Consider the following 25075-nt stretch of genomic DNA (forward strand, 5'->3'; position numbering starts at 1 on the left):
AAGTCTGCTCACCCCAGCATCTGCGCCTTCCCCGGCAGGCTCCTCTCACCATTCCCTCCCTGCCCACTGACAGTGCTCTCCTTCCCCACTGGGTCCCCACTCCGTCGCCCGCCCAGTCAGTCTCCTCTCAGCTACCCTCTTCCTGGTGGCAGGGCCGCCTCCTCCTCCTCCTCACCATGGCTGGGCCAGCCCCCACGGCCCCCCGCCACCACCTCCCACCCATCCTCCTCCAATGTCCTCCCACCTAATGCTGAGAACTCTCGCATGTCGCAAGAGTTCAGCCGCAAAAGCCTTGCCACGCCTCCACACATGGCTGGCCAAGTGAATTAATTATATTGAAGATACACAGTGAAGCACATATACAGGTGAAGGAAAGGGAAACCTTACCTGTCATATTTGGCTGAAGCATCTTGATTACATTACTGATACCACCCGAGAGAGGACTGAAGTAAAAATTATTCAGAGATGCAGCACCAGCTTCCAACTGAGTATACACTGAATCTAAAAGAAGTAGAACTGTGAATGCATGACTTCACAAATATGGGCTCAGATCCTTCTCAACCTCCACTTGAGTGGAATATGCTTCCGCACACACTATGGGGAAGAGGCACATGTAGTGACATTGGAGGGAGAGAGAGAGAGAGCTGACTCTCCCCTCCCATACACACACTGCCAATGTTTAGATCCTGACTAGGAAATGGAACATTGGTACCAATGATGAAGGTTTCTTCTTGCTGGAAGAAAGAAGGGGGCACCCATTTCTCCTCCCACAGGCAGTACTTATTCAAATTAAGAAAGCATTTAAGAGCTTTCTTTTTTAAAAAGAAAGAAGGTACTGCCATTCAGTTCTGTTGACGTCAATAGAAGAAGAAGCCACTCACAATACAAAGTGAAGGAGGAATTAGAGAACTAGCGAAGACCAACCCATTAGAGTGAAATGTTATAGAGCAGATCCATGTGCCCCTAAGGCCCAGCTGCTAATCAGGAGGTCAAAGGTGCCCTCAATTACACTAGCAAGATGAAACCTTCACAGTAAGTACGAATGTTCCTTTCTCTGTTGGTGTACATCTGAACATAGGAAGCTGTCTTACAGTAGACCGTGTCAGATCACTGGTCCATGTAGCTTAGTATTGTCTACATAGACTGGCAGTGGCTTCTCCAAGGTTGTGGGCAGGAGTCTCTCTCAGCCCTATCTTGGAGATGCCGGGGGGGGGGACGGGGACGGGACGACTTGGAACCTTCTGCATGCAAGCATGCAGATGCTCTTCCCAGAGTGGCCACATCCCCTAAGGAGAATGTCTTATAGGGCTCACAAGTAGTTTCCCATTCAAATGCAAACCAGAGTAGACACTGCTTAGCAAAGGGGACAATTCATGCTTGCTACCACAAGACTAGCTCTCCTTCCAGGTGCGGGCAGATAGAATAAAACCGAGCATGCACTGGATGTCCTTTGTTGCATGCAGGGAAGAATCCCAGAGGGAGGTTTCCAAAGACAGGGGCGTATCTAGGGTAGGGCAGGCAAGGCACGTGCCCTGGGCTCCACTTGAGGGGGGCGCCATTTTTAAAAATGAAAAAAATTGGCTGCCAAAAACAAAATGGCCACCGTGCATGCTCAAATGGCCTCTGTGAGGCCCTAGGCCATTCCAGGCCTCGCAGAGGATGATTGAACTTGCACGGCTGCCATTTAAATATATTTTATATATATATTATTTTCATATATATATATATATATATATATATATATATATATATATATATAAATAAAAATAAGAATGGCCACTGCACATGCTCAAATGGTCCCTGAGAGGCCCTCAGCCCGGGACAGGCTGCAGCGGTGAATTAAGAGACCGGTCGGGGGAGGGGAAACCTTTGCAGACCACCACATGGCCTTTAGGAAGGCCCCGAAGGGGCTACAGGTAAACAATTTTTTAAATAAAAAAAAAATTAATATAATATAAGTCACTGTACACATATTCAGTTTGGTACTATGTACAGAGAATCAGGGCTTGTGAATATTGAGCTGAAGCTTATGAACTAGGATTGTATTCATTTGCTCTTTCTTTGCTTCTTGTGATAAGTGAGTTAAATGTGATGTCTTAATAATATGGCTATTAATGGTGAGTTTGTCTTTGAATCAGTGTGAAATCCTTAGTATTAAGGCCCACTGGGTGTTTCTTGCTCTCTTTCTCTCATTTTAACTGTCTTTCTGAAACACTAGAATATATTCCAAGCAGCAGTGACATAGTTTACTCTGCATATCCTTTGTTTTCAGAGTATCTGGGAAAAGTCAAATTTTAAAACGTATGTAATAGTGATGTTACAATGCATAGTAGAGAATTAGACAGGCACTTCTGTTTAGTTTTCGAAGTACACCTCCACATAGTATTGGGTTTTTCATGAGCCCCAGCATACTGAAATTTGTAGTTTCCCAGCATTTTTTGGTCTGGCTATGTCCGCTGCTCAATAGTATTTGAAATATTAAAAGCTTAACAAGCTTGACTTGTATTTTTGAGCCGATATTATGGTAAAGTTATCTGAAAGATGGGTGTCAGATGTTTGGACAGGGGGTGCAATTTCAGTGCTTGCCCTAGGCACTATTTGCCCTAGATATGCATCTGGCCAAAGACCTTATGTATGCTATGCGTTCTGTTGGAAGGTTGCTAGCAGCTTATACAGAATCAAAGACTGTGTTCAAAAGCTTTATGACATGGGACGGTTCTAACGGAGACTTCTTGTAACTGACCCTGAGGCCTAGGCGCTGTAGTATATCGAGAGCTAGGACAAGAGGTTTGCACAGGGTGGCATGAGAATGCACTATCAGGAGCCACTCATCTACATATAGGACAATATGGACACCTAGTTCTTGAAGATATCCAATGACCACAGCCATACACTCTGTGTAAAGACAAGCTGAAGGGCATAGCCCTGAACTGAAACGTTTTGGAGCCGATCTGAAAGCATAGGTATTTTCTGTGTTGTGGGCGGATACTGATGTGCTAGTAAGCGCCCTCTAGATCTACGAAGGTGAACAACATCCCCCTTACTAGAACTGGCTGCAAAATCAATGGTATGTCTGGAAGTATTTAAGAGCTGTTTGCTGAGGTGGAAGATTTCCCATTGTAGACAAAGAGCCAAGTCTTTCTGCTATTAGGAAAGAGAGTCAAGAATAGGCGAGCGTTTCTCCCACAGGAGATGGTTGTATGTAGTGAGACATACATGCTTGGCAATTGGAACTTTCAGCAACAGAGATTAATTTGAACAATGGTGCCCTCTCACGAGAAAGGTGCAAATAGTAGCGGTGGCACCTGTAAACATTAGGAACGCAGAAGTCCTCAAAGTAGCGTCCACGGGCTCCAAGTTAAAAGGTGTATTGATCAGAGGAGCACGATGACGGGGAGTACTGATTGGTATAGGGCTTGTATCCTTATCGAGCCCAAGAAAATAGTGTAGTGTCAGTCCCGAGCATACATGTGACTCACGTCCCCATGAATGGGGGAAGGCAGGTCCTCACCTTCAGAGGCAATTGGACTCCGTCTGGGGGAAGGAGAGGCCAAAGAAGCTCCGCCCGAGACATGGGAGGGAGCTGAATCTGAGTGCGAGCTGTCTAGAGCAGGCTCTGACATGAAGGCTACAGGGGGTCTCGAGACCAACGTAGGCATGGGGAATAAGAATGAGGTCCCCAGGGTAGCGAGGACATTGTGCATCTTACAAGAGTGCTTCTGAGACTCCAGTGTAGAGAACGGAGGCATTTGAGGGGCAGCTGGAGGAATGTTAATGATAGGCAGAGAGGGAGGAGCTGGAAACTTCCTCTTCTTCTATCTATATTTCTCTGTGGGGTCGGAGTGTGGTGCCTTGTGCTGAACTTGAGAAACAAAGCCTGAGCAGGCAGGGGGCTGAAGCCGACCATGCACTCAGAAACATTGCCGGTCCTGAGGGAGCTGAGTTAGAAGGTTCCACAGGTGGAGTGGCCAGAGGAACTGTTCTGGGTTTTGGAGCCACTGAGCCACGCTCCACTGACAAGGCCCAAGGTTTGGCTGAGGCAAGTTCAACAGAGGGGAGCAGCCCCAGAGGGTGGTCAGGAGCGTCCATAATGCTGGGGTTAAGTAATTCTCTCTCCCACAAAATGGCTCACAGCCTTGCAATTCTATTGTGAGGGGCCCGATTAGTAAATCTATGACAATGAGAGCAAGCCTGCACAATGTGTCTCTCTCCCAGGCAGAGCTGGCAGCTCTCCGAGGAAGGGAATTTGGCTCCACAAGAAGAACATTTGAACAAAATATTGGTGGCCATAATCCAGAGGAAAAATAATACTTTTAAAAACTTCCGCAGTGGGAAGGGAAAATGCCCCCTGGGAGGGGGGATGGGACACAACATGCAAAAGGAGGTAGTCAGAGAATGACAGGAGGAAGAAAAAGAATAAAACTCAAAGAAAATTTCTAAGGAGAAAGATAATGTGTAGGGTTTTATTGTTTGTTAAGGAATAGAATAGAGAAAATGAAGAGGTAGCTGACAAGCCTCAGATGTAACTCTCTCAGTGGACAACGAAGAACTGAGGAGGTGAGGGACTATCAGGTAACCTCATGGGTGCTGCTAAGAGAGGGACTACCAATCAGGAGTGAGAAGGAGTTAGCTTGAAAATTCCGGACTAGGCCTTCACTCTCCAGCTGAAGCCTATCCGTGTGATGGACAGAGACCACGCAGAAGTGGCCATCTGTGCAATCATACTTATGGGATCTGCCACTATGCAGAGCTTTGCCCATAACATTTTTGAGCTCAGCTTCAAGAGCTTTGGTGCTAGCCATGCCCTTTTGGAACAAGAGCATATGCCAGAGTAGGCATGGCCTATACCTCCTCTCTTAGTTCAGACAGACCTCTGATTTTGAGTGTCCCCTGGCTCTTCAAATGTACTGCATGTTTCTCTTCTACCACCACAAAACATTGAGATCAGTAATACTTCAGCAGAACATAATACTTACCAGGCACTTGTGGTAAATTCTTTTTTAGCTGATTAAGCCATCCAACTCTTAATGTCCAGTCCTGATTGGTTGACTTTTCTATGAATAACTTAACTGCAGCAGAAAGGACCTCTGTATCATCGGCCCAAGAAGCATCCACCTCAACTGCGTTGAATTTTAGACAATCCGGGTTAGGAGATTGCAGAATTTTCTCAAAGTCATGTACAGTAAGAGGCAATGTTCTGAAACAGAAGTCATATAAAATGAGATCACTCCTAAGCAAATAAACCCTCTATTACCAAGTTGGCAAAACCCATCAAACATAATCCAACCATGGAGCACTAAATGGTTTGTGGCCTTTATTTTGGGTTAAAATTTCCACATGCACAGCAAAGCCATGGTTTAGCTTGAAAGTGAAACTGTACTACCGAGGCTGTACAACAGCAAAAGGAAGCAGAGGGGCAAGAAAATAGTCTTAACCATGGTTTGCTCAGGGCAGATGTTAACACCTATGGTTTGCACCACACTTCAAATCACTGAAGTGGTTCAAATCAGTTTACAGTAAATTTTAATCATATTCTAAGCAGTCAGAGGTGGCCACACTTCACCTAGAAAGGAATAAGGGGGTGCTGCTGCTTCCCATCCCCGAATGGTCATATGGGCAGAATATCCAAACCAGCTGCTGATTCATTGTTGATATCATATTTTTAGCCTACTCTCCTTAACGAAAGTAAGCTTATGAGATCATCCAGCATTCTTTGTGCAGTGCACACGTCCCTATCAACCTCACAATGCCTGGACCAATATGAACCAAATTGGGTACAGTTGTAGCGACACCCCAAGGGCCTAATCCACCCCGATTAAAGATGCGTGGATGTTTGAGGTGCAAGTGTGCTAACTTGTGAACTTCCTGATTTGAACCAAATTTAAAACAGTTGTAGGAATACAAAGGGACACCTCAACGGCGTAGTCTGTGATGATGTTATGCACCCTGAGGAGGAATAACTGCCTATCCCACTGCTTTGCCACCATGGGTGGAGGATCCACCCCACTGCTACCATGAGACACAGATCTCCCTGATAATTACTAGTTTAACCACTGCCACAAAGTAAACTTTTGTGCTTTAGGTTGAATCTACTACAACAGCAATTCAAACTTCTGTTGCAAAAACAACCTTTTGTTGTATGGTAAGACCTATAGGTGTGGCGTGGAGAAACAGAAGATACAACTATTCTCACTGAGCCCTAACTGAGCCTTTATGATCCCTTTAGCAACAATGGCCTTTCCTTTTGCAGTCTCTTTTCCTGGTCACAATATAGGCCTGGGATTCAATCCAGCCTGGTGGTTCTGTGATTTCAACTCTTGGGTTCAACTCCGATTTCAACTACAGGCATAGCACTGATTCTTTCAGCCTGGGCTAGCAATTCTTCAGCTTCAACTGGCCTCAGCTCCTCCATTTGGACTGGACTCAGTTCCTTCCGCTTTCCAACATTTACTACTTCAACTCTGATTCTCCAACTGTGTCTTCAGATAGACTCTTCTTCTCATTCTTTTCCAAAACTGTACACTGACTTTCTCCCAGGCTCCCCCTCCTTGATTCTTCTTGACTATGACTCTGTCTCTAATTTTTTCCAGGACTCAAACTTCAACTCTTGGACTATCTTCTTCAACTCCGACGTCTTCTAACTCAGACTAACTCTCTGCTAAAGCAGCGCTCTCGCTCTCTCTGTATACACATACACACACACACACACACATACACACACACACAGTTCCAACAGTTCTTTTTAAACAATCTAATCCACACAACACAAAGTTGCCTCCATTTTTCAAAATGTTTCTTCCCTCCAAATCCCAACAAAATACAGCAGGCATGGACTCTTGACCCTGCCAGCATTCTTTGCAACATAGGGACTTGCAAGGATATTAACACATAAATCCTATTTTCAGTAATGAAGAGGTTTGTGCATACAGGGAAAACTCATTATCCGCTGATTCGTGTATCCGTGGTCGGGTAAAGAACACCCGACCTTGGCATACACGGAAAAAAGGGGAAAAACCACTTTGACCATGTGTATTTGTGGGTTGGAGGTGGCCGGAAATAACCAGAGGATATTTCCAGCCGCCATTTTGGTTCTTGCAGCCACAAAATGGCTCCCATTTAAAACAAAAAAAGGGGGGGGGTGATTTTCGGGCATTCCAGAGACACAGCGCGATGCAGGGGAGGCAGCAAAGCATGGTGAGGAGCATCTCCCAGCGTGCCCACCCTACAATTCAGCCAGAAATTGGCATTTTTTGGCATTTTCTCTGCGACCGGGAATCTAACCTCCAGTTCCCCTCTGAAACAATGCCTTGATATTTGCAGTTTCCGTATCTGCAGTACAACCGCGGAATGGAACTCCCACTAATATCAAGGTCCTTCTGTATTAATACAATTTACAATACAATTCATTTATAATACAAGGCCTTATTTATAAAAGCCAAAAGATAAGAGGTCTAGGCCTCTTTCCTCCAATTCACCCCAATTTAATATGGAGAGCGCATGAACGTTTGAGGCACAAGTTGGCTAACTTGTAAGGATGGTAATTATCTATTAATTATTTTATTTATTTATTTATTCAATTTCTATGCCACCCTTCCAAAATGGCTCAGGGCAGTTTACATTAAAACAAAACAGTTAAAATCAATTAACAGTTAAAAATGGAGATTATAAAACCTCATAAAACAATAAAAGTTACAATATTGAAAGCAGTTTAAAAACCAGGTTACAACATTAAAACCATTTACAGCAATTTAAAAAACCTGGAAGGCAAAGCCAAACAGGCTGATAATATGGTCTCTCCAGGTTGCCCCAGAGACCAATTTGGCTGCCTCATTTTGAACTAACGGAAGTTTCCGAACTACATAAAAAGGTAGCCACATGTGGAGCGCATTACAGTAGTCAAGCCTCGAGATTACCAGCTGGTGTACCACTGCTTTGAGGTAATCCTCTCCAAGGAATGGACACAGCTGTCGAATCAGCTGAAGCTGTTAGAAAGCACTCCTGGCCATAGCCTCCACCTGAGATTGTTTTTATTTTGATGTGAAGCTGCCTTGAGCCTTTTTTGGAAGGGCAGTATATAAATAGAATAGAATAGAATAGAATAGATGAAACCAGGGTGAGGCCTAGGTCCAGGAGTACTCCCAAGCTCTGCACCTGCTCCTTCCAGGGGAGTGTAACCTCATCCAGCACAGGAAGATCTAGCTCATCCCTCAGATTCTGAACCCCTACAATGAGCACCTCTGTCTCGCTTGGATTAAGTTTCAATTTGTTAGACCTCACCCAGTCCATTACTGCCTGCAGGCAGGCATTTAGGGAATAAACACCATTTCCTGATGAAAAGAGAAAATGGCGGGGGGGGGGTGACTTCCTCTAGGCCACAGGGGTGGGTCTGCGAAGGTTCCCCCTCCCTCCACCGGCCTGCTCATCACTGCCACAGCCCGTTCGGGCCTCCGTAAGTTGATGCAGCAGCCATGTTGCCTGCCGCCATGCATGCACATATGGCCTCTTCGTGGCCTGGCATGGAACAGGGCCTCGCAGAAGCCATTTGCACATTAGTGGTGGCCATTTAATTTTTTTTTTTAAATGGCCACCACACATGCTCAAATGGCCTCTGCGAGGCCCTGGGCCATGCCAGGCCTCACAGAGGCCATTTGCGCATGTGTGGCAGCAGTCAACATGGCCGCCGTGGTGATGAGAGGCTAGTGGGGGGAGGGGAACCTTTACGGACCACCCCCCGCAGCCTAGAGGAAGACCCCCGAAGGGGCTAAAGGTTAAAAAATATTTTTTAATCGCACCCCCCCAAACCCGTCGGGGTAGTGGTGTTGGTCCGAGGTTCGACCAAACGGGGGGGGGGGGGGTGTTTGTTTCAGTTAGACCCCAAATGGTCAAACCAAACCGGTTCAACCCCGAAAAGGTTCAGGGTCAGACATGTATGCACATTCCTACCCTCTATCTCCAACTCCCCCAGTCAATCCAGAAGGATACCATGGTCAATGATATCAAACGCCACTGAGAGATCCAAAAGAACCAAAAGAGCAACACTCCCTCTGTCGATTCCCCAATAGAGGTCATCCATCAGGCAGACCAAGGCTTTCTCAACCCCAAAGCCAGCTCTAAAGCCAGTTTGAAATGGGTCTAGATAATCAGTTTTCTCCAAAACTGCCTGGAGCTGGTTGGCCACCACCCTCTCAATCACCTTGCCCAACAATGGGAGATTGAAGATTGGCATATAATTATCCACCGCTAGGGCCAGGGAAGGCTTCTTAAGAGGTCTGCCCATTGCCTCCTTCAAACAAGGAGTCATCCTACCCTCCTTCAGCAATGCATTTATGATATTAACTAGGCCTCATCCAACAATCTCCCTGCTAGATAGAAGCAGACAAGTCAGGCAAGGATCCAGAGAACAAGTGGTAGGCCGCACCACCCCAAGCAGCTTGTCCACATCCTCAGGACTCACAGACTGAAACTGATCCAACCTAATACTGCAAGAGTGATCGCTGGTCACCTCCTTCACAGACTCTGCAGAAAGAGTGGAGTCCAAGTCAGCCCGAATATAGGAGATTTTGTCTGCAAAGAACCCATTAAAAGCATCACAGCAGAATACTTCTGGGAACTGATTTGAAGGAGGAGCAGAAATTAAACTCCTCACAAACCGGGATAGCTCAGCTGAACGGGAACCCAGAGACGCAATGCACGCTGAACAAAATCCCTTTTTTGCCACATGCACCACTACCACATAAGCCTTCAAATAGGTCCTATGCTGCATCCTGTCAAATTCAAGCCGAGTTCTCTTCCACTTGTGTTCCAGTCACCTACCCAGTCACTTCAGCCTTGCAGCTCCTCAGTATAGCAAGGGGCCATTTTTGAAGCAGGGAGGGAGGAACGCTTAGGAGTAATCATGTCAACTACCGTAGTGAGTACCCTATTCCAGGTTCCCACCAGGGTATCGACAGAATCCGGCCACACCAACTTCAAAACCTTCCAAGGTCTTTTGGGAACCTGCTGGATCCAGCAGCCTTTTTGAGCGGACCATCCTAATAGGTCCATCACCCCTGCAGGGGTGGGTTGTGGCTGTGAAACCAAACTTAACCAGGTAGTGGTCCGTCCATGACAATGGGGAAACCACCAGATCCCCCACCCATGGAACATCCCTGTGATCTGAACAAAAGACCAAATCGAGTGTGTGGCCAGCAACATGAGTTGGTTCAGAAACTAACTGGGATAGGCCCATAGTTGTCATGGCCGCTATGAACTGCTGAGCTGCACCAGGCAAGTCAGCCCCGAAGTAGATTGTGAAGTCCCCCAGCACCAGAAGCCTGAGAGACTCCAACACCAATTCCGCAACCAGTTCTGTCAGCTCAGTTAGGGAGTGAGTTGGGCAGCAGGGTGAACGGTACACCAACAGAATCCCCAATCTATCCCTAGTTCCCAGCCTCAGAAATACACACTCAATATAAGTCAACTGTCTCACAGTGGTCCTGGTAAGGGAGATGGTATTCTCAAGGACCACGCCACTCCACCCTACCCACTCATCCCACTTCCCCTAGCTTGCTCCACAACAGAGTAACCTGCAGGGAAAAGCTGAGCCCACACTGGACCACTTGCCTCCCCCAACCAGGTCTCAGTTATACATGCCAGGTCAGCTCCCTCATCCATGATCAAATCATGGACAATTTCGGTCTTATTCTGAACTGACCTGGCATTGCAGAGGAGCAAGGCCAGACTCTGTGGGTAGTTGGAGCTGCTCTCCAAGGCCTGAGAGTTGACAAGGCAGTTGGAAGTGGAAACAGTTACTAAATTACTGATTTCCCTTCCCTTAATTATCAATTAAGATTACAGTGAAAGGAAAGTAGGCAGATTAGCTCTTACCAGAACTTGTGATGTATGATTATGGGCTATTTTAGATGTCCTGTGCCCACATGACCATGCAGGGAGTGGTTGCAGTGTACTCACACTCCTCTTTGCATATTAGGCTATGGTAATATGGTCCATACGGGCACAGACAACACCTATCCCAAATGATGAAAACAAATCCTGATTAAGCATTACTGCTGCACAGGGTCCAAGTTAGCGATATGATTCTCGAAGAAGGATATCTGAAGTAGCTCTTTGGCCATAAACATTATTTCTCAGTCACATGGCCTCAGAGTAGCTTTATGACTCTGAACAGATCCTATTACTTTGTGTTAAAAGTGTACTTGTCTTCATTCAGTTCTGCACTTAAACAGAACACTGAGTCATGTGGCTTAACACCAGCCCTCAAAAAAGCGTTAACAATGAAAATATTATCTCTCCAATACAGCATACATGGGCTGCTCCGAAATTAACCTGTAACAATTAACTCTCATTTATCAACTGGAAAACCAGCAGCTCTTGCCTACCTGCTGTTTTGCAGATTCAGTCTGTTCAGGCAATATGCCAAGACCTGCCCATCATTCTGAACCATGGACAGGAGAGAATCTTCTGCTGCAAACAAAGCACTGGAAGCAGAATCCGGCCACAATCCCAAAGCAAGCAAGGGCGCACTCCGTGCTTCATCTGAAGCCAAAGCTGAAACCTGTTTCATTATAAAGTCCTGTAGAAGCTGAAAACAAACAAATACAGATCACAGACAGGTTTGCAATTAAAGTGCCTCTGCTGAATACTATACCACTATGGTATTGGAGAATAAATCATCATCATAATCTCTGAAATGTGGCGCTTAACTAACAGCACTTATAGATGGTTCACACATGCATGTACATCACTTAATATTTCATTACTGACTACAGTCATCCTCGCCAACTGCTAGGGTTCCATTCTGGCAAAACCTCGCTGCTGGCAAATCTGCGATTGGCGAGACATTAAAGTCTATGGGAAACAGGGGGTTGGGGGGAACCATGACCAGAAAGAGACGTATAATAAAGGGGGGAAATACCCCCCAAAATCAAAAAATTCTGTAATATCACCAAGAGTCACCAAGAAGAATGAGCAGATCAAACCTCTGGACATTTCTGAAGCGCCCCCCCCCCAATTACTCAAAGGCATTTTAAATTGGCAAGGGAAAGCTAGTTCAGCAAGGGTCACCAAGAGGAATGAGCAGACCGAACCTCTCAACCTCCCCCAAAATCACTGAAACCCCTCCCAAACCACTAAAAATCATCACCAAACGTAGATACTCAGGCTGCAGCTGGCAAGACTGTCCCATTCACATATACTCAAAACCGCGGTTGGTAAAACCACAGTTGGCATGGGATGACTGTACTTGGTCTGTGAACTGCCTTCATTGAGAAGTACTGTACTTCTATTCCCACTAGATAAGATCAAGATGATCTATAGTGAGTAATCTGCAATGGTTTCCTCTTACCTGAAGCTACAGTTAACGTTCGTGTGTGAGTTTAAGAAACGAAGTATTTTGCAGTTACTGTTCCCTCTAAGGCATGCGCAAGTGCGCGCGCTCACACATTTCCTGATGTCCACTCAATTAATTTTAGATCCCACTCAGGTTGAATCAGGAAGGTCCCACCCTGAATGCATGTGCACGCACACTGCCTTGATACTGCCGCCCAGAACAAAACTCATTCCGCACACAGATGAAAAAAGTAAGAAAACTTCGATTGCAGTGCTTTGTGTTTTGCTTTGTTCTTTTAAGTGTTTACTAGGCACTAGCATAGACTCCTGTGTCGGAAGGTACCCTGAGTAGTCCTGGAAAGTTAACTGTTAGGAGGATTGTTACACAGATACTTCCCCAGATGAAGTGCTGATCCAATCAGAAGCCCTCAAAGAAATGTTCCTTTAGAGACAACATAATGACTTTGCAAAAGGCTAAAAGCCTTAATTTGCAGAAACCCAGGAGGGCACCAGGAGCAGAGCAAGTGGTGTGTTAAGACAACTGAGGTCCTACTTTCGGAGCCTCTATCTTCAGAGGTGCAGTGCTTGTGTACTGAAGACAGCCAAGAGCAAGGCTCTTTCTGTGGTGGCACCCAGCCTAGATACCAACATCATTCCAGGCACAGATTAGTCTATAATCCTTGGTCACTAGTTATAAAGGGGTTGGGGTGGTGGTGGTAGAGAGATGGTATAAGCTTTTGGCAGCATCTAATTTATGATTTTTATCCATAATGTGCTTTGTTGGTTGCTATTTTACTGTAATACATTGTGTTTTTGTAAGTTAACGTGAGAACGAATACTAGTGCAAAGGAGGGAGTTATTTTGAGATGCGGTGTTATTTAAAATTTATAACAAGTATTATGCTTATTATTATTTTATCTTGTACACTGGCCTAGAATAAAGACAGAGAGGCAGCATAAAAATGTTTTAATTAAATAAAATACATATTTGCCTCTTCTCTGCAAAGCAGATTTTGATGGTCTTGTACAAATACAGGCTTACCTCTTGGTTCCCTTGTGACCACTGTGAACAGGCATAGACTTCCCAACATACGCTGTAAAAACTCTTAGCTAAGCCAAGTCCTCGGTGCAACTGCTGAGCAATCAATGTTGCAGCATGAATCAAAGATGACAGAGAGAATGTAAAACCTGAGAAGAAAAATCAGTGAGCTTCCACTAATCAGGTGAATGTTTCAATTTGCTCAAAGCTTTGCTTCCACATTTATAAGTAGGAATGAATGAATATGCTTTTCTAAAAGACCCTCCATTAAAAGGCATAACAACAAAGCTGGACTATCTAGGGAAGCAGGTAGTCAAGTAGCTTTAGTTGACAAAGATAAAGTCTTTTAAAGACACACACACACACACACACACACACACACACACACACACACACCCTAAAACCAAAGCACCATTAGTCCAGCCTTTTGTTTCCAGCAACAGCCAGTCAGAATCCTCTGAAAACTCACATGCACAGTATTTCATGGGTACCCCCACAAAATATGGTGTCCGAAGTACGTTATTTTAATTCATTTAAATGAGATGGCTCAACAAGAATTGTTGGGCTGTTCATTTGAGCAGATATAAAGAATTCAAAATTAGTACTTTTTACTGTGCTTTTAAATAAGCAATCTGCTTATATCACATTATAAACCAAATTCTAATCCGAGTTTTCTGATTTCAAAATTTTACTTCCAGTAGTCTCTAATAAAATAAGTGAAGTCTGATTTAACATGTGTCAGGATGCCCCCAAGTTACCTGCAGATATCAACAAAAGCGAGACTCTGGAGGGCACAATCACTAGGCGCCTGGGCATTGGAGGCAGAGCAAAAAATTGCTGTTTGTGGCATGAGTCAGGTGCATACCATTGCCAGGGCAATGTCACTGGAGATGCTGTTTGGGGAAGGCCCATGAAACCTCAACCCTGAAGTGGTAGCATGTCTCACCATTACGGGGCAAACCTCTGTATCTGTGGTCGGGGAATAGGCACCCAACCTCGGCATACACGGGGGTGGGTGGGTGGAGGTGTATACAACTCGCATATCCGTTGGTGGGGGGTGGCAGCACCTTTTAAAACTGCCGCTGTGCAGCAGGGATGGTGGCAGAGGCAGCAGTGGGGATTCCTTCTCCCTCCCAAATGACCATGCGAGCTGGTCTGCAGCCCATTTTGGGCCTCTCTGAGCACACGCGCAGGAGTGGTAATTTGGGAGGCAGGTGGGGAAGGAGAACAAGTCCCCGCTGCTGCCTCTGCCGCCATTCCTGCCGCACAGCAGTGGATCTATAAAGGTACTACCACCACCTCTGTGAACCTACCCCCCCGCCCCAATCTCCATTGCTCCAATGGATCGATATTTACCGATTCTGTATCTGTAGTTGTAAAATGGTACCGAACCCCAAGGAATATCCAGGTTTCTCTGTAGTGTTGGGGGGGGCATGAGCCCCCAATGTTTTTTTGGGGGGTGGCCTGGACCTCTCCTGCCATGCCTCTCGCCTCACTCTTCCAGTTCTGATGCCGCCATTGAGGCAGTAGTGGCAACAACAAAGGCCCCCCCACCACTCAACTGAACCTTAAATGTTTAAAAAATGTCACTGTGCCACAAGCACTGCGACAGTCTGGGCCAGGCCCCAGATCCTTTGGGTGTGTAGCAACACCATCTCTCATGCAAGCACATGAATGCTGACACTGTCAATGACTATTTGAGGGGGATAGCAAGAAGGCAAATGAGGATGGACAAACAGCTCTTCCTCCAGATCTGGAAGATACCAAATGAAGTCATCCAAGCCAAAGAGAGGACCAGGTTGGCTTGAAGGCCTCCTTCTTTCCTCCTCTCCTAGTCCAAGGCCAATAGAAGGAAGGCAAGACTAGGGACATGCTAATGCAGCAGAGAACCATACATGCAACAGGATAGTGAATATGAAATATTTTTGCAAAGTAATGATGATGTGTACTTGTCTCACCTGCTATGCTTTTCTTAGCTTCTGTGTGCACAGCCACAAGTGCATCACATATGCCATTTCCCAACAATCCCAATCCATGCAATAGCAACTTCACATCATGAGGGTCCAATGAATCCTCGTCACCATCCCCAGGAATGTATATTTCAATCCCACGGTTCCGCATGGCTCTGGATATTTCCCCATGCAAAGGATCCATTGAAATGAAAAGCCTATCAACACACACACAACAAAAGGGTAAGCTTGCTCAGGCAATCAATATGCTATAACCCTGCTTCTTTTCTTGGGAGAGAGAGAAAAAGAAACAGATGAATACCACAGTCTTGTAATTAAGCAGTTACCAAACATTAGCAATTTCAATAACACAAATCGCCTTGGCTTAGTTTTTAAAATGCTTCTAAATAAATAGTTTTTGGTATGTTATTTGCCTGATCCTTTGCAGCAGATCAAATCAAAGCAAATGGGAGTGAGTTCTCTGTTACCAAAAAATCTCTACATTGTCCTGGTTGATATGCCAGCAGAGTGGCATGCTGGTGCTACACTGTGTGTATGTCAATTCCTCCAGTTCTCCTAATTTGGCAAAAAACATGGAGGAGGAAGGAGGAAAGGACAAGCACCAATGCATGACCTTATTAGTCCATGGAAGTAAGACCATTGCCTCTGTGATCTCTGCCTTTTCTTTTTTCTTTTTTCTTTTGGGGGGGGGGGAGCCAAGAGGAGAAAAGCAAGAGACTTGTAGAGGCACTAGTGACAACATGCTTTTATATTCCCAGCTGAGTCAGTTGTGACCCTATATTTCTTTCCAAGGCTGCAGTACTGATATTTCCCCTCAAAAAAGTATCTCCCTCATGCATCCACAGTATACTAAGCATATCCCAGCACTAAAAGACATTCCAAAAAGTGTACAGAAAATAAGCACCTGAAGTTTGGATGAGGAGTGACAGTAGGAGTTACACCATCTATCACTCCCCTTTCACTCATGGTAAGGACTCCTCCAGGTTCAAGAAGAGCATTCAAGCGGTCCAGCACCGAAGGGCTAAATTTAAAAGGGGACAAAAATCCAGTTGAGCAATAAAGCAGCCTGAAACAAAGCTTCCTTAGAAATTAAAGTTAAGATTCATGTTTTTAAAAAGTTTGTACACTTTTTCCTCCTTCTCTACTTTGTAGGCCAGTTTACATATGGACTAATTTCTTGTTCTCCCATATTCTCACAAACCTGAAACCATATCATATGCATTGGAAGAGCAGGATAGCACCTGTTCAAATCTACCTGTATGGGAGTCTATGTCCATTAACCTTATTCCATAATTTTGTTGATACAGGACAAGTCCCACAGTGTGTGTATACACATCAGTTTTAAGAAGTGAGCAGGGAGAAAGAAAGTGAAGAGAGGGCTTCTATGATCCACCACACCTCACTTGAACCACTTTTCATGTTACACTGGAAGTAGCTAAAAAAATTAAGTTGACTTTTTTTCTTCCATATCTGTGCACCATATGAACCAGTCCTATTTCTCAGTCTACAAAGGAAGTCCTCATCCACCTTAAATTATTCTTATCTATGAACTGGGCTGATAAAATTCTGGGCCACAAGTGAAGTACAGAAAATTCTACTCCAAAGCAGCCCAAAGGCTTTCATCAAAACAAACTGTCAAATCCCAGTGTGCTTGTTTCAGATATATCTGCTCAACTGGCATCCTTAGCCAAAACTTTAATTAACCATTATGCATAATACCAACAAGTTTGGAAAAGAACAATGCAATACCGGAAGTACCGACATGAGTTGAGGCCACGAATGAGAGCTACACAATCCCTGGTCCTCCAAAATGGAGGAACCATTTTGGTCCCTTGGTACCAAAAGGGAGGACCAGGGATCAAGCAAAATGGAGCATTGGTTACTCACCATGAAGGCTTCTTCTTGCTGCTGCATCCAAGGGTGTCTCATGTGTAGGTTATACTCCTCCATGTGACTCTAGAAGGCAGGACTATGTAAATTAAGTTAGGCTTTTTAAGGCCGGGAGCAGCATGACCCCTCCAGTTCTTTTAGGCCAAGAGGTGAGGAGCACCTCTATGAAGAAAAAACTACTGTAACTAATGGAAACTAAGGACAAACGAGTCCAGGCCAACTGGAACTACCTATTGAAAAGAGGAGAAAGTCTTGTGGTTGAAGCCTCAACTAGGTACTGATAGGACGAAGAAGAGCTTAAAAAAATGTGCAGGATGTGGTCAAAGAAAATAAATATGGTAGCTTGAGAGGATCCCTGTAAAATAGGTGCCAGTGCTGTAGAGCAGGTCGAGACACCCTTGGATGCAGCAGCAAGAAGAAGCCTTCACGGTGAGTAACCAATGCTCCATACTCCGCTGCTGCAGTCCAAGGGCGTCTCACATGTGGGGACATACCACGGTCCTAGCCCAACTAGGGAGGGAGCAATGCGCCTACTCTGAAGGGAGAACCTGATGGAGAACTTGTCTCCCAAAAGATGCTTGGACAGAGGCGAAGGCATCCAATTTGTAGTGTTTAGTAAAGGTAGATGGCACCCACCAGGTGGCTGCCCTGCAGATATCCTGTACAGGGTGTTTGTAGAAAAAGCCACAGACTTAGCTGCAGCCCTGGTAGAGTGGACAAACACTTTAATGGGTGCCCTGAGGTTCTGGGACTCATAAGCAAGAGCTATGCATGCCTTTAACAATCTAGCCAGGGTGGCAGGAGTGATGGCCTGGCCCATGGTGCGCAGTAAAAAGGAAACAAAGAGGGATTCAGTAGACCTAATGCACTTGGTGCGGTTTTTATATATCTTAAGGCACCTACGCACATCCAGCTTGTGCCAGGCCTTCTCTGCTGGGTGAATTGGCTTAGGGAAAAATGAGGGAAGAATAACATCCTGTGACATGTGGAAGGGAGATTCTACTTTAGGATGGAAAAAAGGGCCTGGGATAAGCTTAACTGGGTCCACGGGAAACACACACAGGTTTTTATGTACAGATGAGGCCCTGAGTTCAGAGACCCCATGGGCTGAGATAATAACAATGAGAAAAAATAGTTTGAAGGAGAGCAAGCAAAGCAGTATGGTGGCCACTGGTTCAAAGGGAGGACCCTGGAGCGCCTTCAGGACTGTATGCAGGTACCACGTAGGAAAGCAATGCACCACCAGAGGAGAGAGGAGAGTGGCACCTCTCAGGAAATGTCTCGGGTAGGGGTGACTTTGTATGGATCGCTGAGAAGTCCCTGAGATAAGCCCCACCAAAGACGCGGCCTAGCATTTCAAGGTGTTCACAGAGAGTCCTTGGTCAAGGTCGTCCTGAAGAAACCACAGGAGGTGCTTCATGGTGGCTGATCCACGTGGTACCCAGTGTCACGTAGACCATTGCAGGAAGGCCCATCACGTATATTGATAAATTCTGTTAGTGGAGGGGAATCTGGAAGTGAGCACTGTGTTAAGCACCTTGGTGGTATTGCCATGTTGCTTCAAGATGCGCCACTCAGTTTCCATGTGGCTAGCCTTAACCATCCTGGATCCGAATGACACACTGGGCCCTAGTGGAGCAGGTCCAGTGAGACTGGGAGCAGCAGGTGTGCTTCCATGGCTAGGTTGGCAAGTTCTGCAAACCGCGGTCTTCTTGGCCAGAAAGGAGCCACTAGAATGACCTGTGCTTTGAGGAGTTTGACTCAGAGCACTCTAGCCAGGAGAGGCATGGGTGAAAAAGCATATAGGAGAACTGTCAGCCAGGGTGTTGATAGTGCGTCCACCTCTTCCGCTTGTTGGCAGGGGAACCTGGAGAAGAAGCGGGGAACTTGCGAATTGGATGCTGTTACAAAGAGATCCACCTGGCCGAAGTGAGCTACTATCTGGCAGAATATTTCCGGGTTCAGGTGCCACTCTTTTGGGAGGAAATCCAATTGACTGAGCCACTCTGCCACCGTGTTGAGGTCCCCCTGCACATGATGGGCTGCCAGAGACGCTACATGTTGTTCTGCCCACAGAAACAGAAGGATCGCCTCCACCAGCAGAGATCTTGACCGGGTTCCCCCTTGACAATTTTTGTGTACCTTGGCCATAGTGTTGTCCATGCATATGAGGATGTGGTGGTAGAGAACGATGGACTGGAACTCCCATGATCCATGCGGATCACCCTGAGCTCCAGCCAGTTGATGCTGTGCTGACGTTCCTCCACTGACTATATGCCTTGGGCCAACTGCTGGAGACACTGGGCACCCCAGCCTCTCTTGCTGGTATTCATGGTCACAACAACATTTGGCAGGTCTAAGAATTCTTTGCCTACTGAACGATCTAGGACAGTGATCCACCAACACAATGATTGTAGAACTGGCTGAGTCTGCTAGACTTCATTGCTATCTCTGGGTGGAGCACGAACCATTGAAGGGGCCTCAGGTGGAAGTGTGCCCATGGAACTGACTCCAAACTCGCCACCATCAAACCCAGAAGCCTGGAGAGGGAGAGAAGGGGGAGAAACCTCTCTACTAGAGCTTGGTGCACCTCAGCCTCCAACGTGCACCTGCATTCCACTGGCAGGAACAAGTTGTCTCATTGTGTGTCTATGAGGATCCCCAGGTGTAGAAGCTGGTGGTCTCAGTTGGCTCTTTTCTCCATTGATCAGGAAGCCGTGATTCTCTAGCCCCTGTAGGATAGACTGTAGTTCCCCTTGGGCCATCTTTGCTGACAGACATTTTATGAGAAGATCCTCCAGAAAAGCATAAATCCTCGCACCTTGGATGTGGAAATGCGCAATCACCGGAGATGTGGTGGCTGTTTGGGTGTAAAGGTACATGCAGATATGCCTCCTTGAGGTCTATAGAGGAGAGCAGGTCTAAGGGTTGTAGTGCTTCCATAATCAACCTCAGGGATTCCATGCAGAACTTCCTCCTGCACATGAAGCGGTTTAGGTGTTTTAAGTGCAGTTCTGCCCTCAGGGAGCTGTCTTTCTTGGGCACTGTGAAGATTATAGAGTAAATGCCCATGCCCTGCTGTTCTAGTGGGACCAGTTCTATGGCCCCGCTTGCTAACAGGTGTTGAATTGCCCCCTGTAAACCTTGGTGTTTCTGCTGAAGGCGGGAGGCTGGAGTGGGAAGGAAGTGGTGAGGGGGTGGCTTGGTCAATTCTATGGAGTAGCCCTCTTTTACGGTGGTGAAAATCCAAGGGTCTGAGGTGGTGGCCTCCCAGAAGTGCCAATGTGAGGAGAGGTGACCACCTAGAGGCACCCCACCCAAGTCATGCCTGTTTCTTAGATTGATTGACTTGAGTGCTGAAGGTTGCCCTACTACCAAAACCCTGTCTGGCCAATCTAGATCTGCCCCAGTTGTGACCGGAATCCCTTGCCCCTGCCCTCAAAGGGTGATCTAAAGGAACGAAAGGACTCCTTGGGGGCAGTCCTGCTTCCACAACAAGGGTGGCATGGCTTTCTTTTTATTCTTTGACTCCACTAAGATCTCTTTTAGGGCCTCATCCCCAAACAATTTTTCCGTATTGAAGGGAACAGCAGTAAGGTTAGCTTTGGAGGCATCATCCACCTGTAAGTATTCAAGCCATAAATTAAGTCGGCCCACCACAGAGGCAGTGGCCGCCCGAGATGCAAATCAAAGGGAGTCAAGAGTAGCATCAGTCATAAAGGCTTGCACCTTGTGCAACTTTAAAAGTGTTTTCCTCAACCTACTTGGGTCAGAGAGAAGTTCCTAAATCAAGTCATCTAGCCAGATTAACAACGGTCTAAACACTATGGAGGCAGCTGCAGCAGCTCTCATTGACAATGCTGTGGAGTCATGCACACATTTCATGGATGCCTCCATGTGTTTGGGCAGACTCCCCGTCCCGCATCAGGACCGGAGCAGAGATCATAGCCATGATGGGGATGTCTGTAGGGGGCTGGTTGAAAATCCCCCTCCCCCCCCCATTGGAATGTATACAGTTTTTTTGCTACAGTATTCACTCTTTTAGAGGAAGTGGAAACTGTCCATTCACTTTTTGCCGCTTCCACAAATTGTTTAGGAATTGGCAGGGGTGTATTACTTGCATTTGAACCTGAGAACAACAGGGAACTCTTACTCAGTGGCTGGGATTCCTGAGTTGCAGGAGATTATAATCCCAGGGAGTGCACCGTCTTTGCCATGAGTGGGGCCAAAACTATGGGCTGAAAAAGCCTCTGTGGTGCCTCCGAGCTCTCAGGTTCATCATCCTCCAACCCTCCCCCCTCATAAGAACCTAAGAACAGCCATGCTGGATCAGGCCCAAGGCCCATCTAGACCAGCATCCTGTTTCACACAGTGGCCCACCAGATGCCAATGGAAGCCTACAGGCAGGAGCTGAGGGCATGCCCTCTCTCCTGCTGTTACTCCCCTACAACTGGTATTCAGAGGCATCCTGCCTTTGAGGCTGGAGGTGGCCTGTAGCCCTCAGACTAGTAGCCGCTGATAGAATTCTCCTCCATGAAGTTATCCAAACCCCTCTTAAAGCCATCCAAACTAGTAGCCAACACCACATCTTGTGGCAGAGAATTCCACAAGTTGATTATGCGTTGTGTGAAAAAGTACTTCCGTTTGTTGGACCTAAATTTCTTGGCAATCAATTTCATGGGATGACTTCTGGTTCTAGTGTTTATGTGAGAGAGAAATCTCTCTCTATCCACTTTCTCCATACCTTGCATGATTTTATAGACCATCATGTCTCCCCTCACTTGTCTTTTTTCTAAACTAAAAAGCCCCAGGTGTTGTAGCCTTGCCTTGTAAAGAAGGTGTTCTAGGCCCCTGATCATCTTGGTTGCCCTCTTCTCTACCTTTTCCAGTTCTACAATGATCTTTTTTAGATGTGGTGACCAGAACTGTACGCAGTACTCCAGGTGTGGCCGCACCATCGTTCTGTATAATGGCATTATAATATTAGCAGTTTTATTTTCAATCCCCTTTCTAATGATCCCTAGCATGGAGTTGGCCTTTTTCACAGCTGCCGCACATTGAGTCGACACTTTCAATGAGCTGTCCACCACGACCCCAAGATCCCTCTCCTGGTCAGTCACCAACAGCTCAGATCTCATCAGCATATACTTGAAGTTGGGGTTTTTCGTTCCAGTGTGCATCACTTTACACTTGCCAACATTGAACCGCACTGGCCATTTTGTCGCCCACTCACTCAGTTTGGAGAGATCCTTTTGGAGCTCCTCACAATCCGTTTTGGATTTCACTACCCAAAAGAGTTTGGTATCATCTGCAAATTTGGCCACCTCACTGCTTATCCCAACTTCTAGATCATTTATGAATAATTTAAAAAGCACCAGTCCCAGTACAGATCTGTGGGAGACCCCACTTCTTACTTCCCTCCATTGTGAAAACTCTCCATTTATACCTACCCTCTGTTTGTTTGTTTGTTTATTTATTCATTCAATTTTTAGACCACCCTTACAGAATAGCTCAGGGCGATTTCCTGTCCTTCAACCAGTTAGCAATCCACACATATACTTGTCCCCTTATCCCATGACTGCTAAGTTTTCTCAAGAGTCTTTGATGAGGAACTTTGTCAAAAGCTTTTTGGAAGTTGAGGTATACTATGTCAACCAGATCACCTTCATCCACACACTTGTTGACACTCTCAAAGAACTCCAAAACATTGGTGAGGCAAGATTTACTTTTGCTGAAGCCATGCTGGTTCTCCCCCAGCATGGCCTGTTCTTCTATGTGCTTAACAACTTTATCCTTGAGGATGCTTTCCATCAATTTGCATGGAACAGACGTTAAGCTAATCGGCCTGTAATTTCCCAGATAGCCCCCAGATCCCTCTTTGAAAATTGGTGTTACATTTGCTACTTTTTCTTCTCTTGGTTAAACAGGATCCTCTTCCCTCCAATGAGTGTGTAGAGTGTCCTGGATTTTCTGGTGAGGTAGGTTCCTCATGCAGTGGGATAACGGGGATTGGGTTGCCCGGGGGATTTCTGGAGGACTTTGAGGGGGTTCAGTGGTTAGTTCTCCCGTGTTCCTAGGAAGTGGGTGCCTGGGATTGGGGGAGTCTGGGTCAAAGAGTTCAGATGAATGCACACTTCTATCCCTCTGTTTCAACTTAGATCTCCCCTTTTTGGCTTTCTTAACATGTTTTTGCTTTTTCTTCACTTTTTAAAGGGCTGGCGCCTCCGAGACTGATGAAGAAGTGGTAGAGAAGGAAGAAGAAACCCACTCAGTCCGCTTCCTCTTTTTTGACCTTGGTTGGTCATATTTTTCAAATGAGCTTTCCAACAAGTCTCCAAACTACGTGTCCCAGGTAGGTGGCGTAGCTACAGCCATCTGGGAGAGGGCTTTACTCACTGTGGATGGATGGGAAAGTGTGGATGCCCTGAAGGCCCAACTTGGGCCGAGCTCACCAGATGAGAAGTTGCTGCAGTCACTGCACTCCTGGTCAGAATGGTGTGCACCACTACAGATCTGGATGCCACTGGGCCCACTCCCATGTCTTCGGGCACCGTAGCTGTTTTTGGAGCCCCCGTTTTCCTCTGGGCCTTCTGGCCACTGGTGGAGGCCATAGCTGGGACTTCTGGGCCTTGGCGTTCCTCCACATCCCCTGCAAGGCTTCTCGGAGTATGCAGGGGTAGCAGGGTTGCAGCTGTGGACGGCGGGCTGCTGGGAAGCGGCAGTAAGGTTGGTGCCTTGATCACTTCCCCACCCTCAAAAAAGGCGGCTAGGACTCCCTCTTGCTCCAGAACGCTGCCCGTCAGCTGTTCGGCAGGGGCTAAGCATTCCAAAGAGCTCCGCTGAGCCAGCCGGTGAACAGGAACTTAGGGGCAGGTTCCTGGCTGCTCCAATGGCCTTTGGAAGGAGTTCTTTTTTCCCCATATAGGAAAAAATAGAAAGAAGAACAGAAAAAGAAGGAAAGAAAACTAGAAGCTGAGAAAAGCTGAGAAGAAGCTGCCTTAGAGCCACGCAGGACTAAAAACTGGAGGGATCATGCTCCCCCAAGCCTTAAAAAGCCTAACAATACACATAGTCCTGCCTTCTAGAGTCACATGGAGGAGCATAGCCCACATGTGAGACACCCTTGGACTGCAGGAACAGTGAAGAATCTTCTGTAGACAGAGCATGCAACTTTTCAATGATAATGCCATAGTATTAGTATAGTAGACCTTCAAGCAAAGGCTAAAAAAATGAAAGTCAGAACTACCAGAAATCCAAAGGCTGTGCAAGATACTTTTTTCTTCTTCCTTCCCCATTCTTTTCTCATTCTGTGTTGTATATATTAGATCATATGCTTGTAGGCTGTTTTTTAAATTATTATTTACCAGGCCTAAAAATTGCAGGTGCTTTACAAGTGATTGACAACTTAACCATGTGCTATTTCATATTAGGATAATCAATCAACACAATGTCCTATCAACATTTTGATTGGTGCTTAGGTAAATTAGCATAAACATGGAAAGCAATGTTGAAACCTTGTCGCAGTCATCTGGGGAGAAATACCAGTACAAACAAATGCTCTGGGCAACTATTTATTTATTTATTTATTTATCATCATTATCATTATTATTATCATTATTATTATCATTATTATTATTATCATTATTATTAAAAAATTTATACCGCCATTCCAAAAGGCTCAGGGCGGTTTACATCAAAACACCATTAAAATCAATTAACAAAACAAAAATTATAAACTACATAAAATAATAATTAACAATTAAAACATCATAAAATACCAATTAAATAGCCAAAACAATTTAAAAATAAGTTTTTAAAAGCTGAAAAAGCTTGGTTAAAGAGATGCGTTT

At 45.8% G+C, this 25075-nt stretch overlaps 1 protein-coding gene across 3 annotated transcripts in view; it reads right to left on the reverse strand.

Moving 5' to 3' along the window:
* Positions 1–25075, reverse strand: part of MDN1 (midasin AAA ATPase 1) — a 211576-nt gene that overhangs the window by 87865 nt on the left and 98636 nt on the right. For 2 of the 3 annotated variants that reach the window (XM_053287391.1, XM_053287388.1), the window contains exons 45-50: positions 16240–16356; positions 15324–15532; positions 13369–13514; positions 11379–11581; positions 4977–5197; positions 388–516 (exon numbers count right to left, since the gene is read on the reverse strand). In XM_053287391.1, the coding sequence (XP_053143366.1) occupies positions 388–516; positions 4977–5197; positions 11379–11581; positions 13369–13514; positions 15324–15532; positions 16240–16356 (1025 nt within the window). The remainder of the gene's footprint in view (positions 1–387; positions 517–4976; positions 5198–11378; positions 11582–13368; positions 13515–15323; positions 15533–16239; positions 16357–25075) is intronic. The other variant, XM_053287389.1, reaches the window with a different exon arrangement.

This window comes from Hemicordylus capensis, chromosome 1 (genome assembly GCF_027244095.1).
Source record: "Hemicordylus capensis ecotype Gifberg chromosome 1, rHemCap1.1.pri, whole genome shotgun sequence".
Taxonomy (NCBI): domain Eukaryota; kingdom Metazoa; phylum Chordata; class Lepidosauria; order Squamata; family Cordylidae; genus Hemicordylus; species Hemicordylus capensis.